The following is a 20123-nucleotide window of genomic DNA, read 5'->3' on the forward strand; positions in this document are numbered from 1 at the left end:
TGTGGAAGGGATTGTCACTCCCGGATTGGCCTTTTCAGCCACACTAGACGCTGTGCCAGAACCACCTTTCAGAGCGCGATACCATAGTCTTTCGAGACTGAAGGTTGCCAATACATGATCCCTCCTATGTCACTGGTTCCTCCTATACCAACCTTTTCAAATTTGTGGGGCTGGCAACCTTTGTCTGCAAGCTACATTCACTGGTGGAGGTCACAGAAGCTCATTCTGGGGACTGCTGCTGTGATCAGAGACTACTCCATAAAAAACCCATGGAGGACTCTTTGATGCACTTGCACGTGCGAACCCGCCCAGACACGCCTCTCCACGCGGGGATTCCCTGAACCGCACTCCGATGCCTCACGTGGAATCTTGCTAAGTTGGGGGGGGGGAGCCTGTAGGGACGGGGAAAGGACTCCCTCCCTCTTTCCAGCACGATCGTCCCTTCTGCAGCCGGCGGGGGTTCCGCAAGCGCCCCGGGAAGGCGCAGGCCTTTCGCTTCCTTAAGGACGCCGTTCCGCTCCCAGAACTTCGCTCCCACGTGCGGGGAGAAGGGACGCGGCTGGGGCCCATCGGGGTAGAAGGGCACGGGGGGGGAAGCCCGGCTGTTCCCCCTTCCCACCCACGCACCCGGCTGCCTCCCTCCTTCTCCACCCGCTGGGACGCAGCGCTTCTCCGAAGTCAGTCCCTCTGGGACCCGCTCCCTTCCCAGGAAGCCTCTCCCGGACCGCTTCCAAGGGAAGCTGGTGGATTCCGGGCATTGAACGGGAAGGGACTTCCCAGCCCCCTTCCTCTGACATCGCTGGGCCTCCTGGCGTGGGACGCCCTCCTGCAGACCCCGCGGAGAACGTGAGTACCTGAGCGCCTCCCCCAGATCTGCTGCTGGGTCTCTCCTTCCTCCCTCGCCTGGGCTCTACAGGGCTGTCGTTGCCACATTTTCTTTTTCTGGTGGGCTCCTGTGCCTCAAAGAGAGAAGTCAAAATCTGAGAAGGGGGTGCTTTCCTGGTGTGGGGATGCGGGGGGGGGGAGCTTCACCTGTTGGATTTCTGCCTTTTGGGCAGACAGAACAAGAGAGAAGTTGGGGTTTGAGAAGGGATGCTTTCCTGGTGTGGAGATGCGGGGGGTGGGGGGAAGCTTCACCTATTGGATTTCTGCCTGTTGGGCAGGCAGAATGAAAGAGAAGTCAGCATTTGACATGGGGATGCTGTCCTGGTGTGGAGATGCAGAGATGAGGGAAGCTTCACCTATTGGATTTCTGCCTGTTGGGAAGGCAGAACAGGATGCTTGCAATACTATCCTAAACAGATTTTCCTTCTCCTTTTTCAAGTTTCTGTCTTGTTATTCCTTTGGCACAAGGCCATGTACACATTCCCCCCCCCCCCCCGCAACATGTTTTATCCTCACAACAATGCTAGGAGGTATTGTAGGGACAATTAGAGACCGATCTGATGTCACCAGTGAGCCTCAAGGAGGGCAGTAAATGACAGGGGTCCCTGAAGAGAATCTGCACTCTGAAGTCAGGTTGTGCCTTTACTGGGACCAGCCAAAAGCTAGGAAGTATCAGGCTGCCAGCTTCTGAGTGTAATAGAATTCTTCATCAGAGATGGTAAAAGTAAAGAAGGGGGAGAGTACTTGTAGGTTGCCAATTCATGAGTACTTTTGTTAGCAAAACCTTCAATTTCTTTCTCATCATCTGGTTTCCTTCCACAGCACTTTGCCCTCCCATCTTGGCTCTGTGTCTACCACCTTTCATTGGCTCTGTGTCTACAACCTTCACAATCAAAATAATTCATAAGAGCAATTAATAACCTATTATGTTCAACACATTTTTCCCTCAAAGCCCTGCTGTGGGAGGCTGGAGGAAGGCAAAACAGGAAATTAAAAAACGGACTGGCAGTGTAATGCAGTGTAAATGAGGAGGAGCATCTGAGAGAGGGTTACACAAGATCATTGTAGGAAAAACAAACTCCAAAAGAAAAGTACAAATGTGGTAAGCTGCTGTGCGGATTTTTTTTTTTTTTAAGGAATTTGTTCCTTACTTTGAGCAAGACAGTGTTCCTATCTTTGGGACAAAGATGTGACGCAGGAGATCATCTATTGGATCACCTGACTTTTTTTGTAACTTGAAAGCAGTCACCAGGCAGCAGGGAGGGGGGTCTGACATGGATCAGACCAGACTTGTGGCAGAGAGAATGTGCCCCCTTTGCACCATTTTCCTGATCAAAATGCTCCTCCATGGTCAGTTCATATTAGAACTGCTATGGAAAAAAAAGCTTAGCTCAGTGGTTCTCAAACTTTTACCACCAGGACCCACTTTTTAGAATTAGAATATGTCTGGACCCACTGGAAGTGATGGCATGACCGGAAGTGACATCATCAAGCAGGAAAATTTTTAACAATCCTAGGCTGCAATCTACCCACACTTATCCAGGCGTAAGTTCCATTTACTATCATTGTTAGAAGCAATAGTAACCTGTTAAAATTACAGATCTGTTACATTTCCCCAAATGCAGTCACATGCCATGGTAGCGTCGTCTGATATGTTATAAATAAAATATTGAAAATGAATGGGGACCCACCAGAAACTGGCCTGCGACTCACCTAGCGGGTCCCAACCCACAGTTTGAGAAACACTGGCGTAGCTAATCTGCAGTCTCCTGTAACTGTTCCGGCCCTTGACTATCCCAGAGCTATCCTCATGTGCGTACTGGTCCTTTTTCTGAACTACAAATGCATGTGTCTTTTCTTTCCATTTAAGAGAAAGTGGCTCATTCAGCAGATGAAGCTTTCCTGGTGTGGAGGTACATGTGATGGGGAAACTTAATTTCTGCTTAATTCCTTATAAAGCAGAATATTGTGTAAGATAATCAAAATGTTTGCAACTCTAGTTGAAGCAGTGAGAATTTGTAACATGGGGCACAGAGGGAGTTTACTTTGTATCTGTAGATCTAACACAGGATGAGATTCCTAATTTTTCCTTTTAAAGTACCTGAAATAGATGACTGAGAAAGACCTGTGTCTGTGACTGTGGAGATCCACTACAAGAGGAGACAGTCCTTGGCAGAAGTGTCACAAGGGCTTGTGTCACCTGGGGCAGGAGGCCAGCACATCACTCCAATGATGGACCTCCTTCCATACAGTGGGTGGGGCATCACCCCAGGTGATGGACATGGTGTGCACCATTGCCATGCACCCCTCTGCTTTTTCGGCTATAACTTTTGATAGAATAGAGATATTTAAATATGGGTTGTTTCATTGCGTTCTGCATGGAAGTACGCATCGAATGGTATATAACATGGTGGTGTTATTCAAAAATACCAAGATTTTAATAATTTTGGCCAGTAGTGGTGTCACCGCCCCCTGTGCACGTCACTCAATGTGGCCCGCACCTCCCTTTCTCCTCCTAGTGATGCCATTGGTCCTTAGGAGAAGAGACCTATGAGTGTGGTTTCTATGGACAGGGGAGAGGTCACATTGAACACGGGGGCACTAGTATGTTATGGTTGTTAGGTTATCTAGGAGGACAAATGGCTATAGGGAGGCTACAGGCTTTAGGGAGGGGCAGGCCTTAGAAAATCAGGACAAAGAGAGGACTGGGCATGAGATACAAAGGAGTCTGGGCTATGGAGGGTGCATTGATAGCTTGATGTGTGTAACGAGACAGAAATTGGAGGAAAAGGGGGAGGAGGTTAGATCTAAATTTACACACTGTGGAGAGAGGTCACTCTTAATCTACTCTTAATCAAATTAAGGACTCTTAAATCAGTGTTGCAATCACTCCCAGAAGGATCTAGGGCAGGGGTGCTCAATAGGTGGATCGCGATCTACCGGTAGATCGCAAGGCAAAATGAGTAGATCACTGAGCCCTGTCTCTCCAAACTGTTAATATGTCAGTTTCCTCTAGTGACTAGACGAAACTGACATATTTAGCTGACACTAAACTGACACTGAAACTGACACTTTAGCTGCTCTTCAGGCATGCAGCAACAAAACTGACGAAACTGACTAGACTCCAGCAGGGGCTCCATACATTAAAGGGAGACGCGTCCTTCCCCCCCTGGTAGATCTCGGGCCTTGCTGGGTTTCAAAGTAGCTCTCGAGCCAAAAAAGTTTGAGCACCCTGATCTAGGGTTTTGCTCCTGTGCAGACAAACTTTATATGCTCAGAGGTCTTTCTTTATAGATGGGATAAGGGACTTTTGTGCTGCATAACCTGGAAGCTGATTCTGTGGGCTCTCCCCTATGACAGTTGAACACTTGAAAGGGGGGGGGGGAAACAAAGCAAGAGAAGAAGAGAAAGAAAAATTGCACAGTCAGTGGGCAGTGCCTGGGGAATAGATGAGAAGAGCCATGGACTAAGATTACTTATCTTGGTCTGCTGAGAGGAGAGGTTATCTGGAATGCTGAATTGTGATGCTGAGGCTTATTCAGTCAAATTAGGGTCCAGGTTGATGACCAGGAATATTCTAGGAGCATGGGAGGCAGGTAGGATGAAGGAAGGAGGATCAGGGAAGTACCTTCAAGTTGTATGAGTAACTTGTGTGATTTCTTTCAGCTGTAGTGTTTTCTTGGGAGAAAGGAGCAAAGTCGTACTTCATGGGCAAGTCAGTTGTGCCCAGGAAGAGAGGCATGGAGTGGGAGCAAGGGTTGCCAATGTCTTTGTTGTTGGGTGGTGAGGTTAGGTGCTTTGAAGGAGAAGGGGTGGGGAGAACTGGAATGTACGTAGAACTTGGGAGGCCAAAGAATGAACAAGAAGGAGGGACTGGTAGGAAGCTGAGAAGACAGTGATTCTCTTCCTGGCTCACTGTGCTGTGCTTTCACCGAGAATGTGGATACAGTAATGTAGCATCACAGGTGCTCCAGCTGAAGATTATGAGCTGGAATTGCAAATTTGCCTCAGAATAACCGTGGGGGAGGAGAGTGTTGGAGGCAACAGGAAAAAGGCACTTTGACTCCGACTGGCTGAGCTGGCCTCCATTCAGCAGGCCTTGACCACAGTTTGAGACACGCCAGTAAGGCCACGGGTAGCCCAATCCTATCCTTGGCAGGGCCGCTGGGTGCAGTGGTACCAAAATGATGGCTGCTGTATCCACCAGCCCCTTGCCGGCCACTGGAGATCTCTTCAGCGGAAGGGGACTTTTGTCCCCTTCCACTGAGGAAAGCCGCAGGCCCTGCAATGGGGCTTCTCAAGTCTGTGGTGATATTTTGCTGGCACAGACAAGAGAACTTCCTCAGTGGGCTTTGCATTCTGACACAGAGGATAGAATCCATCCCCCCTCCACCAGTTCTTTTCCCTGCCCCCTCCCCCTGTCCCAGAATCCCTTGCACACACCCTTGCACACACCCTCTCCCTTGCACACACCCTGAAAGCCCTTACCCCTGCCTGGAGCACTTACCTTGCTCCAGGCAGCATCAGTCAGTTGCTGGGCCCCCACACCAGTGCTCCCACCTTGCTGGGTGCTGTAAAGGTGCTTTGTGGCATGTTTATGATACCCAGTGCTGATGCTGGAGCTCAGTGCTGCCTCTGGAGGCCCATTGAATTGGGCCCTGAGTCTGTATGACTCTCACAACACACTGAGAAAGGCAATACACAAATGCTGCTGTTGTTGTTAGCAAGAACTGCGCGAGACATTTCCTTTTTCACAGTTACCCTTCATTTGGTGAAGTTAGCTCAGGAAAGATTTTGGTTGCATTATCCTCTTATCCTTTTTGGAGACCATCCTGAGATGGGGGTAGTTTTTATTTATTTATTTCCATTTTCAGTTTCTGAATAGATCCAAGAGTTGTTCCAATCTACTTTTTTAAATACCAGATTCATGACTGGGCTTCTGTACTGTCTTTGAAAATAGGTGTGACAAGTGCCAAAGGCAGGGCTTTTCAAACTGGGGTGTTGTGACGCCCCAGCCTGAGGGCCCTGGCCTCTGCCCCCTCAGGGGAGTCAGGGGAGGGGGCAGCGAGGAGGCAGGGAGGAGACAGCAACGCGATCCCCAGAATCGTGCCGCTAAGGAGGCTGCAGTGGCTTACCAGAGTTTTTGCGGAAGTGGAGCACGATCGCTGCACTTTCACTCTTGAAGACCTGGGAAGCCCTGCAGATGCTCCCTGCACTCCTGGGAGGCTCTGGTAAGTCCTGCAGAGTCCCTGCAGCCCCTTAGTGGCGCAATCCTGGGGATCGCGTCACTGCCTCCTCCTGCAAGGACTTACAGGCTTTCCTTAGATATCCCTTTGGCCAGTGGTTCTCAATCTCTCAGGGAGAGTTTGAGAACCACTGGCCAAAGGGATATCTAAGGAAAGGGTTCAACTTTAAAATGTTTCATTTTGTTTCTTTCAGAGGTAACTGATGGACTCTCTGGTACTTCGGGCAGTGGTTCTCTACGTAGCAGTGTGCTTTGGCCCGTCTCAGAGTCAAGGTAGAGATTCAAGTGCCTGCTTTGATACAGGAATAGTAGTACATAAGTGAAGTTATCACTGGGCATACTATTCCTCTCTTTCAATGTTAAAGAGTAGTGCTTACGTGTGGGTTTACAACATATAATCTCTAACTTAGAAGCGTTGTGGTCCACAATATAAGTATTCCTGTATGGTTGAAAACATTCAAACACTGCAGTCCCATATATGCCTGCACAGAAGCCCTAAGAGTTCACTGAGGCTCACTTCCTGGGAAGCATGTTTAGGGTTGTTTAGTCTAAATGTTTTCCAAGTGATATCATCACTGTACATGCATTGGCAACCAATGCTGCCTCTATATTTATCCCCACTGTGCAGAATAGTTAATGACCTGAGCAATCTATAACCACTGCGAGGCTGGCCTTAGGGCGATATGTCCATTTGGACTAAATTGGACCCCGCACTTTGGAGGGGCCCCACACCGCTAACCCCATCTCCCAGCTGACACCATGCATTGGAATCGTCCATGCCAAGTGCCGCAAGCAGAGCACTGTTGTGTGCACCTCTCCTGCCCGCCACTGGGTCTGAATGGCCGGAAATGGTCCTCCCAGAAGCAGTTGCTGGTGATATCATTGCCACGGCGTAGTAACTCTAAAGACTGAGCTATGAAGCAAGATTCCTATGATTGAATTTTCACATCTACTGTGAACATACAAAGCTGCCTCCTCTTGATCCATTAATCCATCTCAGTCAATACTGTCTACGTTGACTGGCAGTGGCTCTCCAGGGTTTCAGACTGGAACCTTGCCCAACCTGAAGATGGTGGGGATTGAACCTGGGACTGGCATCCAGAGCATGTGCTCAGCCACTAAGTTATGGCTGTGAATCTGCCTTGTGGCCTAGGGCGGCTCCTCTAGAAGGATTCTTCTGTTCCTGCATCTGCAATATGTAGGTAATAATTATGGCCCACCTTGTGGTAGGAAACATACGTTCTACTTCGCATGTCACAAAACAGATGGTTTTCCTACCCGAGGCACAGAACTGTTAAGCTTACGGAGATCATCCATGCAAAAATAGAGAACAAACAGGAACGAATATAAAACGCAAGCAGTTGTTTTTGTGGGGCACTCCATGCTCTCACTCCATACTATTTCCAGGCCAGGTTACTTCTATCCTGGACCCCTTGACCCTGTTCCCACCTTATTATGCACACACTCTCCCCCCCCTCCATTTTAGCATGCTGGTATAATGATAGCAGAACTAATTGTGCTGAAGTTAGCAAGTGCTAAAGGAAAGAGATGTGTGTTTAGGATCAGGTTCAAGGACTCACAAACTCTAGAGGACTTTAAAGAGCTGCCATCATCTCAGTGCTCTGAATAGGCCTCTGAATACATGGGCTCCCAACTGCTTTTCATAGACTTTTCTTTCTGCCTCAGGCAGCCATGTCTTTCAACCTACGATCCAGAAGGTTTCCATGACCAAGCACTTTCACCGCCTACAGCTGGAATGGGATGTTCATGGTAATTCCACAGCATACAGTCCAGAGACTGAAATAGTTTTTAACATCCAGGTCAATCAAACGGAAGAGAACCGTATTGTCTTGAATGTAAGTATGTTTCTGAAAAAAAATGAGCCTTTGAATGTATGAAACTTTCCAGGAGGGGAAAACATGTGAGCATTTACAGTGCATTTCCATCACTCATCACAAGGGGTTGGTCTAAAAAGTAGTGTCCAAACTGGCCCAATGGCTCATAGAATTGGGTGAGTAGTTAGATGTGGGGAACATTGTTTGTGGGGGTCTTTCATAGAGAGCTTCATTCTGAAAGAGTTTGAATAGCCTTGGCATAGTAAGCCTGGTTGAGACAGGAATCTCAGTGTTAGGCATTGTTGCAGGTACGCGTGAGCTTTCAGAGAAGCTGCTGTTTGTTTGGGCTGCAACATGTGAGTCAGGCCTGTGTGAAAGTTTTGTTTTGAACATGAAAATACTGAGGAACAAGTCACATCACGGTCAAAACTAGTGTCGTAAATTTGTTTCTGTAAAAAGATTGTAAGTGCAGGAGGTCTGGTCTAGAGGGTAGAGCCTCCATTTGCCTGAAGATAACATCCACAAGGTCGCCAGTTCGAGGCCACCGGCACCGTGCGACCTTGAAGCAGCTGACAAGCTGAGCCGAGCTATTTCCATCTGCTCTGAGCGTGGGAGGATGGAGGCCAGGATGGAGGCCAGATCAGAATGAAACATCTGAATTTGTTGTGGCTCTTGAAAGATAGAGCCTTCTTTCAATTGTAAAAATCCCTCCGGGGCTTTAAATTAGCCTGCCTATGTAAACTGCCTTGAATAAAGTCTTGAATAAAGACCAAGAAAGTCGGTATATAAATACCTGTATTATTATTCTATTTAATTTAAGTGAACAGAGGAGGAATGCAGATTGCCTCCTTGTTCCGTGTTCCTCTTCAATTGCCTGCATTTTATTTTTTGTTTTTAGACAAACTATTCCCTACCTCTCAGTAAACTGAAGCAACCACTGGAGTGGAGCTGGGATCCCCTGGTCCCCTTGCAATGTGAGCCTCAGGTAATAAGAATCAGGAGCCTGGTGAGGAATCAAGGCTTTCTTCATTCTGAAACTTGGAGTGATTGGAGTCCTTGGGAAGCAGTGACAGGTAAGCCACATTGCCAGCTTGAAGAGTGTACAGTAGAACAGGATGCATGTTGGTGGGGACTGTGTCAGCATCAGAATTTTAATACACCATGTACCTGGGGGTGGGCTGACTTCATGCTGGCAGGATCTCACTGACCTCCAAAATCTAGCTAGGTGCAAAATGTTGTATACCCAATTACTTACCGAACCTCCTGAGCCATACATTGGGATAACTTCATGTGCTCGTGCAAAACTGGAGTATTTTAAGAAATATTCAGGAAAATTCACTTGTTACCTGCTTTGTTCAGGCCTGGGTACCATGGATGACAACAAGGATTATGTCTTCCCGGAAAAGCACATTGTGAAAGCAGGTTCCAACTTCACTTTCTGCTGCATCGCAGAGAAAACAGGATTAGTTCGTGGTTTTTTCAATGGCGTCACTGAATATTACACAGATAGAAAACAACGGAAAGTGTTATTTCATTTGAAAGATATATCACAGGGGAACCCAAATGTGATTTGTATATTGTCGAACCACAAGAATCCTGGAACATATGCCTGTGTGATCGGTAAGGAGATAATGCTTTGAGCTGTTGGAGAGGGTTATGTTGTTAAGAACTTGTTTTTCCTCTTAAGGGCATTGTGATCTTGTGTAGGCAGGTTAGCAATAGGTGTTCCTAGCTTGAACAAAACTAGCTGTGCCAATTCTGCCCCTGTCCAACCCCAAAAGCCAGTGTGAATAGAAGTGTTTTTGAGTCTCAATAGAAACTCTCCATCAAGGTGTCAGACCTTAAATTTTCCTGTAATGCAGGGATTCCCAATCTTCTAAGCACTTTTTAAAATGTCACTCTATTGGGACCCCCCTAGCTTTATGATACTTTAAAAAGATGTTTCCATTCCTGGACCCCACCCCCATGGATATCAATTTCCACGGATAATGGAATCTGCAGGGAGAGCCTCAAGGACCTCCAGGATGCAACCATTCTGGCTGCATTTGAGAGGTCGTTGAGGCTCTCCAGACACAGGGTCAGCACCTGTATTGAGTCAAATCCATGGTCGCCAAACTCACGGTAAGGAGGGCCCACTGTATATGTCTTCCTGCATTTGTCTAATTGGGGCTGGCAGCTCAGGCAGTGCCCACTTCTCAGGCAGTCTCCCATCCAGTCACTGGCCACACCCAGACCTGCTTACTGTCAGCAAGACGGCTGCCTCATATGACTTCAAACCAGACTCTGGGCTTCTTCTTCCAATGTCTCTGCTACCAGAGAAGCCTCCTTTGCTACTCTTTGCCTCTAGTTGCCCAGGGAGCCTGGCTGATAACAGAGTCAGAGAAGCTGTCAATGCACTGGCTGGTGGACAGGATTAGGCTGATCTCCATCTAGTTGCTGAACTTTGGAGGTTTTCATACCTACTTTTAAGCACAACATAGCACTTGAGTATCTCGGGCACACATACAGTTCCTTATGGCAATTCCTTGTGGAAGATACTCTTTTTCTTTTTTTAAAGCTTCAGTCAAACAGGCAGTTCAGCAAATGTCTATTAAATTTGTTTATTGAAAAGGTTTGGATAACACTTTTCCAGGAGCTCAGAATGGTGTACAATAAAACAACAAAATGAAAATAGTTAAAAAAATAAAAATAAATAGAATAAAATAAGAAAGGTTAAAAAATTTGTGTCCCAGTGCTGTTTTTGTGGAATGTTCTTCCCAGGGAACCTGCCAGGCCCCAGTATGTTATCATACCAGCAACTGTGACCCTGCACATGCTTGATCTCATCTGATCTCGGAAGCTAAGCAGGGTCAGGCCTGGTTAGTACTTGGATGGGAGACCACCTGGGAATACTGGGTGCTGTAGGCTTATACCATAGTCTTTCGAGACTGAAGGTTGCCAACCATGCCAAAAACGTAGCTTATTAAGAAGACTTTCCGGTTAAACCGATCGGTCTCCTGTGAGTGTTGCTCTGATTTGCTCTCATCGTTTTGCCTGAAATGCGTTCCTGTTTAATTTGTAGACTTTGCTGTTTCTAGTTCAATTTTTTGGCTGTATTTTTACTTCTGAAAGACTGTTAAGACAAAGCAGAGTTGGCAATTTTAAAGAAATAGTGCATTTATGCATTGGGAGGCAGCGGACAGGTTTTTGGATCTCAGTGATGGAGGCTCAGGTTGGCATTCTTGCTTGGGGCCTAGGTCTATCCAACTTTCCAGCACCGATGCAACCACTATGCAGTCTGATGATAAGGAAACAAGGAAGCCTCTGTGACTGCCCCTCCACCTCAGGATTCAGAGCTTCCCCCATTGGCATAGCTTGCATCAGTGGTGGAAAATTGGATAGAATTGGGCCCTTAGTTACAGAGCTCACTGAATGAATCTTGGAAAAGTCATTATCTGGATAGGCTTGCAGAGCCTCAGAGTCCCTCTGCAACTGATTTTCACCCTACCACTAGAAAAATCCCTCTGCAAGGACAGTGACGAGAGCCTTACCACATTTGCTATTCTTTTGTAGGTATGATAAGAACATAAGAATAGCTCCCCTGTATCAGGCCATAGGCCCATCTAGTCCAGCTTCCTGTATCTCACAGCGGCCCACCAAATGCCCCAGGGAGCACACCAGATAACAAGAGACCTGCATATGAATATGTTATAATCATTCTCTTATAATGCCATCTCCACCAAGATATAATTCTGGTAGCAGGTGGACTGTGGCCCTTCATAAATTGGTCTGCGATTAACCAGTTGTCAGTTTATGTCCTTTGATGACAGTTGAGGTCATCCCAGCTTAAAGTTAATTTGCTGGGTCTGGGTGTGTGTGTGTGTGTGTGTGTGTGTGTGTGTGTGTGTGTGTGTGTGAGAGAGAGAGAGAGAGAGAGATAATAACTTACCTTTGCTTCTGCAGAACTACCTAATAAGCCAAAAAATCTTTCCTGCGAAACTGATGACATGATAACATTAAGATGTTCTTGGAAAACTAACGAGAATAAACGTCCTCCTTTATTAGAAGATGGCTTATGTGAAACAGAGCTCATTCTATCTGATGTGTAAGTTTTTTTTGAAATTGTCTTAGTAATAAGTTCTTCCAGATCATGATGCATGTTCCTTAGGAAGTAACAGTTCTTGTGCCTGACTTTGGTATTGCAGTGATGGGTTGGCATTAGAAATATGTTTTGATGCTGAAGGAATTGCTTATAGGAGACACAGTGGTTGTCAGAAAGTTACATCGAGGAAATTATTCACTGTTGGAAGCAAACAGCAGAAATCTGTTCAAAGATGAGCAGAGGAGTTCAGATCAGGTTGCAGAGCATGGAAGCATGGATTGGAGGGACTAGATTTATATAAGAGTTGTGTGGGAGGGAGAAGGTAAGGCAATCGGTGTCATCACCCATGATACTGAGTGCTCAGGCTGAGGAGTTAAGCCCAAGGAAACAGTTATAAGGTCCTTTTTGCTTCCCCAGATGATGTGGTCCAAGTCCAGTGAGCACCACTGTCATTCTGGTAGCACTGTAGTACTCCAGAGATGAGACCAAAAAACCCTACTGCCTGAAGGCTGCCCCTTTATTCCCTTTTTCAGGGAATAAAGCACCAGAGGGAGGTCCTTGTGTGAAACCTTCTTTGCACCTGAAACTTGCAGACCAGATGTGCATGGAGTGAAACTTGCAGACCAGATGTGCATCACTTGTTGTTGTTGTTGTTTTGCATTTAGCTCTTTGGAATGAGAATGAATAGTGAGAGTGGAGCTATGGAATATCTGTTTTATAGAGAAGCTTAATGTTGCCTGGAGCAGATCTAATACTGCCCTCCTCAAATCAAAGTTTGCAAAATCTGCTTTGAGCTTCCATGTCTGTTTACTTCTCTCCATGAATTTCTTGTCCTCTCTGTTCTTTATTTTGACCATGATTTAACAGCTGTGCCACTGCTAACCATGGTTAATGCTAATCAACTTTTCCATTTGAAGCTGACTTTGAAACCAGCTGTTAAGACGGCTAGTTATGATTTGTCAATCAAACACCATGCCAAACCACTGTTAGCATAAGACACACAAGACTGCTTCAAACCTTGCTTTTTGTTTCTAGGACTTGTCAGTTCAAGTAATTGAGGTTTGATGATGTCATCAAATTAGCTGATGGGAAGAGTGGAGCTCCCCTGGCCTGTCCATCCCACCTCTTTATCTAAATAGATAGGTTTGGTTACTGGAATGGTGAACACATGCGCATCTCTCAGGATGCTCGGCTTCTTCATCCATGAAGAAGGACCCCAGTCTGCCTCCAGCACACTGGGCCTTAGGAAGTGTGTGGCCTAATTCCTCAGTGTCCTTGTTGGGCCCCACACATTTGTTTTGTGGAGTCCCCCAGGTGCATGGGCCTCTACTTACTGAGTGGCAGCGGCCTGGGCCAGGCATATCACTGAGTGCCAGTGTGGCTCCTAGAAACAGATTGACAAGTGACTCACTGACCTCATAATGTCATCACCAACTGCTTCAGGAGCAGCCCAATTTCAGGCCAGTTGGAAGCAGGAGTGGACAGGAGACCCTGCAAGAGCTCTGCTTGTCATGTTGGCCTCTGAATGGGATGGCTAGACTAAGCATAATTATAGTTTCTGTTGTTAGTTAATCTCTCCTGTTTCTGTAGTATCCTATTTCTAACTGGTAGAAGGCAAATTTACTGTCTTTTTCCTCCATCTCCTGCTGCCATATTTTTTTTTTAAAGGGCTTACACAAAAACATATTGCAAAAAAAAAGTAGAAGAGGACCGCTGTTCATTCAAAATTGGAGAAAAACCCATACCCAAGTTGCGGTTGATGGCCAAAAACTGTTTTGGAGAGGCCCATACTGATTATGATTTTTATGTAACCCACAGAGGTAAGAATTTATTTTCTTTGTCATTGGGCCTTTTAGTTGGTTACTTGGGTCAGGAATATGGCAGGAATCCATCCAAACCAGCATATTTCTCCTTCCCTCCTCTCCGCAAACCCCCTATGTTGTCTGAATACAAAATAATAAACACAACGGGTCACAATGCTGGGTTCTGACAACAGAGAGATTTTTTATTTTATTTTTTTGCTTTACCAGGATTTAAACATTGCAGCTCCATAGCACTGGAAAGGTAAGGGGAGGGTTTGGGCCATGCTTGATTCCAGCAGACCACAGTTTGTTGAACTGGCCCAGTGTTTAGATGGGTCTCTATGCTTAACAGCCTCTATAATCTGGAAATATGCAAGGCTCTTCCATAGTACAGCTGGGTGAAACTGTTGAACAAAGAAGTAATACCTTGCCGTCACAAGCATGTTAATAAAGTACGATACCAGGCACATCATTTATTTTAGAGGAAGATTGAAACTGAGGAGTTCTTTGGAGTAACAGCGGGGTGAAACAGGGCCCTCCAAAGCACAGAGCCTAGGGCAGTCGCCCCAGTTTGCCCTTCCCTATGGACAACTCTGTGTTTGCATTAGTGCTTTCCAGAGAGGGGGAGACAGAAGTCGTTTGAAAGTACGTAAGAAACAAGAGTGAAAATGTTATGTTAATAAGAATTATTTAGAAGTTGTTTTGTTAGTTTCACAGAAACTGAGACCTTGGGCCTCAAAGGCTGTGTTAATACACTTTGGAATTTAGAAAAGATAGTGCAACTAAGGAAACAAGGAGATAGGTTTCATCTTGGCAGAAGTACACGTCTTGCCATCACAATGCTGAGAAGACACATATATGGAGACATAGTAGTCATTAGAAGTAAGTTTTAACTGCTTGATTTTAGAAAAGCCTTAAAAACAGACAAAAGCTTTAACATTGCAGGAAGACTTATCAGTTGGCAATGTTTCTTGGCAGACTATCAAAGCGTCTAGCTAGCTAACCACGGACACCTGCAAGAGATTAATTCTAGAAGACAGAAGACAACACACACTTTAATTAGATAAGCAAGAGCATCCTTGAGAATCAGGAAACATCTGCTTTTGGAGTCTCTTTGTTTGAATTGCAACTGAAGTAGAGGCAGACCATAGGGGACCAAAGTTACTTGAAAAGAAGCAAAGAAGCTGGCTGAAGCCTTAGCTCAAAGAGATTACACTTTAGCAGGTGCTAGGAAACCACTGAAAAGGGAAGAGGTCGCTTCTTAGCAAGGATATATACCACTATATCCCTTAATACCAATGTACTCAAGGTAACTGGTCACAATAGTCATATAGAATTAAGACATAGAATGTTAGTGAAACTGTTAAAGGAAGTTTAAAGGATTTTGCTTTGCAGAGGTTTGCAGAGGGCCCCATAGTGTTTTATTAAAACCAGGAGAAGAAATGCGTGTTCTCTTTAATGAGGATGTTACAGCAACCCTACTGGTTTCTGAAAGCATTTGGAAATTGTGTAATTTTGGTGAAACCCCACCTGTATGTAAATCAGAGCCAATCAACGGTTTTGCTAACTTATTGCCCACCTATTTTCTATCTTTTATGTAAATGGTATCTTATCTATAGCCTATTAAGAGTTAGCCCCATCTATGATATCAAACGTCAGCCAATGAGAAGTTCAGATTTTCAAACAAAGAACCCAGAATGCTATAAAGGGTCCAGTTAACATTGGGAAAGGGCTCTCAATACTTTGGACATTAGTCCCATGAGATGCCCTTTGCTAGCAACGAAATAAAGCTTGCAAATGATCACCCTTGTGTACTGAGTCTTGCTTTTCGAACCTTGCAACAACATGTGTGCACCAGAAATTGTTTGTTGTGCATGCAGGAGTTTAACATGTAGTGACTTTGTGTGGGATGAGACTGTCCTTCATGGTCATGCCCCTATCTTGAACTTAAATGATTGACTTCACCTGTAACTTCAGTTGGAAGTTGTCAGAGATGCATCTGGTGTTTGTGAAACAAGCAACAAAGTCGGCTGCATTCTGATTTATACTGTGTGGTGTTATCGATTTGATTTGCAGCTCCATCAGGGCAGCTTGATATCTGGAGAGACATTCAACCAGGAGTGGACAAACGTAATGTAACTATATTCTGGAAGGTATGTTGGGCCATCATCACATATTGTATGGATAATTTTTTTTTAATACCCCAAGGATAGCTTTACCAGTGATTGTAGTAGTGCTGTGTGTAAACAATGAGTATTATTTTTTGTATGCAGTTTCTAATGTACAAGTCATTATCACTTTACTGTTCAAATGTATGAGGTATCAGGGAAGGAACAGGCCTCAAGCTGGTGCTTGAAATTCAAGGCAGAGTCCATTCTTGGCAGGAAGAATCCTTTCCAGCTTGCCTCCTTCCAGCCAGACAAGATTGGAAAAACAAGATACTGCATCAGAAGCAGAAAGAGAAAAGACACGGGACTGCAGTCAAGTCCCTCCAAGATTCTAGGAGCTTGGGAGGGTCACAGCTTTGAGGAGGGGTGGGAGGAGGGGAAAGACTCATACTTGGGTTTCAGGAACAATGCATACACATAGCCTCCCTCCCACCCCAGCACTGAACTTTACTGCATGTTTAGTGAGCTATTGGTAGCCTCACTCCCCATAGGGCTCTCTCTGTAACTGCCATTCATTAAAGTGAGTGCCCCAGAACCATTCCTTTAATCCAGTGGTTCCCAAACTGTGAGCCTCGGCTCCCTGGGGAGCTGTGGAAACCAGTCAGGGGAGCCATGAATCCTCACGAAAATCCCGCCAGCCTATACAATGTATAGGATTGTAGCTCTAATGGGGAGCTGCAGCCAGTGGTCCAGAAGGTCAAGGGAGCCACCAGTCGAAAAAGTTTGGGAACCTTTGCCTTAATCCGTGCAGATCCCACTTTGTGTTTTCTGTTTGCAGATGCTAATTTTATGTGTCTGTCTTTGCTCTTCTTTTTCTTATTTCAAATAAGCCGGTCTAGAAGAGTATCATTAGTACAGGCGTTCTCTGCTCATTTGACAGGTTAGGATGGAAGCTGTGGTGAAAAGTGGAAACAGTTGGAAAGCGAAACCCAGTCTTTTTTTAGTTTACAAATGTTGCTTCCAGTGCTTTCTTAGCTAGCAAATTGCAAATGCCTTTGTTATCTTGCACATTCCTGCTGTCACACAAAGATTTCTGCTAATGGACTCTCATTAACACCTTTGGGAATGGGAATTGCCCCAGAGCTAAAGTTGGAGTGCCTGCTCTCTCTCTCTCACACACTCACTCACTCACTCACTCACTCACACACAGACACACACACTCCAAAGCAGTTTGCATCTCCATGTCTTATGCAAATCAACACGGGGGAGGGCAATTTTAGCCTTTGGAATAGCAGAGAGAGGTTGAAAGACTGAAGCATGCCCTGAATGAATGACTTGTGCGTATAATTGTATATGTTTGTTCTCCTTAGCTATTACCGGACTTTCATGCTAATGGCAAAATCCAAGCATATGAGATACAGTGGGAAAAGTTAGAGGAACCCACAAAAAGACAAAAAGTTCTCAAGCCTGAACTCAACAGCACAACAATTTTCCTTGATGACTACTTTTACAAGATCAGTGTCTCCGCAGTGAACCTTATAAATTCATCCCTTCCTTCTGTGATCATCATCTCAAGAACTGCAGGAAATGGTTTGTTTAAGGCCACATCCCAATTGTTAGCAAGCTGACTAAAATTTAGAACTATCCAAATTCAAAACTGCACCATTTTTCTTTCTCTCACAGAGATCATAATTCTCAGGCTCTAGCCAAATAAGTGACTTGCCCATTCAGGAAACCTACCACAGGCATGGAGGGCCACTGATATTACTTTGTCAAGACCCTGATCAGCCATCAGCCATCACTTTAGGCCATCCATAGTGTCAGACCCCTTTATAGAAATCAAGATGGTCATGTTCTGAACAATATAGTTGAGGAGCAGTACTATGTTTTAATGCATGCTTATTCTCTTAACACATATTTCTCCATTATGTGAGGGAGCTAGATAAATGCTAACTGGAATGTTGGTATTTATACAAGGTCAACTCTCCATGAAGGATTTTGACTCTAACTCCAATCAAAAGGATCTTGGGGTCTTACTCTCTTTCTCCAGGCCATGAGGAAATGCCATAACTAGGATAAGACCTGGAAGTTCCAGGTTCGAATCCCCCCTCAGCCATGAAACTTCCTGGGTGACCTTGGGCCAGTCAGTTTCAGCCTCACCTATCTCACAGGGTTGTTGTATCCATTGACTTCCTTGGGGCACCTTGGGATGCATTCCTTGGGACAACTTGGTGGATGGGTTTTACTCACAACAGACTGTTTGTATTAGGGGATGGGAAGGACTACAGACTGAAAGCTCTCTCTCTTGCTCTCTCTGTGCATGTGTGTGTGTGAACAAGCATTTTTCTTCTGCACAATATGCTTTAGATCACTTGCAGAAGTTCTGCCACACTCCTGCAGTCTGCTTATTGGTCACAATAGTTTGTTCATTGGGCTGAACTGGGATGGGTGAGCATTGGTGGATAGACATCTTCTGGTGTGGTGATGGGACAGACCAGATGACTTTTTGGTCCCTCTTGCTCTGACTGTATTTGATTGCTTCTTCTCTAGGTCCAATATGGCAATAGCTGTCTCTACTTAAAGTACAGAAATACTAGCGGAATAAACATTTTTGAGCGTATCTTAATGCTGCAATGCATTGCATTTTAGATGATGTACCAGAAGTTAATGGCAATGAAGAAGACAAAATAAGTAGCACACATGAAGGCATTTATGTTTCTTGGAAGCCTCAAAATCAGTTTGATGGCTATATTGTTGACTGGTGCAACTATCCAAAATCCCACCCGTGTGATTTTCAGTGGAAAAAGTTTGGGGGAAATTCTTCCAGTGCTGTCATTAAATCAGGTGAGAACATTATGTACTTTTGTGGATGAAATAATTGATTTCTGAGTAAACAGTTGTTGGAGATGAATTGTCCTGTATAGCTTCATATTGTCAACATTTTCTTGTTCTCTCCTATTAAAAACATTCACCTGTTTTATGATTAATATTTCATTTCTGTTGATTCCCCTTTAATTCAAAGTGTGCAAGTGACACATATTTATACATGTGTATTTGGTGCTGTGTGTCTTCCTGGAGAGCAAATAACCAGTAATGTGGTTATTCATCAGATGTGGCAGGATCCACAGTCCAGGAAGGTCACTTCTTATTGAAGCCTTTTGCTGCAGCCTGGACTTCTTGAACCTTTCTTTTACCCCACTAATCTTCCTCCCCTTTCCCCTTCCTCTCTTGCATCTAAAAAACCCTACTCCCTCGTACATAATGGAGCCTCCAGGAAGCTCCCTTTATCTCCCTATGACTCTTCCCTTCCCTTTCTCCCCACTTTCCTCTTCCCCCCTTCTCCTCGTTTCCCCTCCTAACTGCTTTCCATAGGGCTCCATTGTGTGTGACTGTTAGCAACAAGATTTCACTGCCCAGTGAAGTGTGAGTGAGCTTAGTTGAGCAAGGCCCAGTTTGAACCTCCTTTGCTGGTGTTAGAGCACCAAAGTACATCATTTGCAGCTTTCAGTCTCGTCTCCCTTTCCCTTCTGAATGATACGGCTGTGCCTTTGGCCACCACACAGGATCCTTGCACGTGATAGGTTTGCCCACTGGTGTTCCTGGAAGGGGAGAAAACACTTAAGTTTCTCCAGGCACTAGGACAACTGTATAAAGTGGCCCCTTCTCCTCCACTTCCAAGCCCTTAGAGAAGGTGAGAGCAAAGTGAAGGAGAAGTCTTCACTTTTGGAGCCACTGTAGAGGGGAGGGGCCACTTTACATGGTATCCCAGCACCTGAAGGAACTTAGCATTTTGCCTCCCCCAGGAACACCAGTGGGTTTGCCCCTGTATTATGCACATTTTTAGTGTCGCACACACTTTATAAAGCACCATTAGTAACAAACCTACCAGTGAATTAGCAGTTAATCTTTTTCTGGTCTATCTCCATCAACCTATAAATCTGAACTGCAAAATCAAAGCTAGATTTGATTTTCTCTTTATTCACTTTCTATGGTGCATTTTCTCATCATGACTTGCTGTGGTTGTAGAGAGGTAAATAATTGAATTAAACCAAAGCACGCATTAATGTGCAGAAAACCTGGGGTTGTGCCAATTCCTCCACTTGTCCCCATCATATACATTTCGTAAAGGAAATAACTGAGGGAAGCGCAGCCTGCAGTCTTTGAAAC

General features: G+C 45.2%; 1 protein-coding gene and 1 pseudogene across 1 annotated transcript in view; both read left to right on the plus strand.

Moving 5' to 3' along the window:
* Window positions 1-20123, plus strand: part of LOC136642038 (uncharacterized) — a 74485-nt gene that overhangs the window by 45008 nt on the left and 9354 nt on the right. The window contains exons 13-22 of the mRNA XM_066618214.1: window positions 710-846; window positions 6331-6403; window positions 7817-7986; window positions 8864-9038; window positions 9325-9585; window positions 11908-12049; window positions 13715-13866; window positions 15925-16001; window positions 17327-17546; window positions 18606-18800. Of these exons, the coding sequence (XP_066474311.1) occupies window positions 710-846; window positions 6331-6403; window positions 7817-7986; window positions 8864-9038; window positions 9325-9585; window positions 11908-12049; window positions 13715-13866; window positions 15925-16001; window positions 17327-17546; window positions 18606-18800 (1602 nt within the window). The remainder of the gene's footprint in view (window positions 1-709; window positions 847-6330; window positions 6404-7816; window positions 7987-8863; window positions 9039-9324; window positions 9586-11907; window positions 12050-13714; window positions 13867-15924; window positions 16002-17326; window positions 17547-18605; window positions 18801-20123) is intronic.
* Window positions 10756-10872, plus strand: LOC136642722 (5S ribosomal RNA; annotated as a pseudogene).

This window comes from Tiliqua scincoides, chromosome 2, assembly GCF_035046505.1.
Source record: "Tiliqua scincoides isolate rTilSci1 chromosome 2, rTilSci1.hap2, whole genome shotgun sequence".
In the NCBI taxonomy this organism is placed as follows: domain Eukaryota; kingdom Metazoa; phylum Chordata; class Lepidosauria; order Squamata; family Scincidae; genus Tiliqua; species Tiliqua scincoides.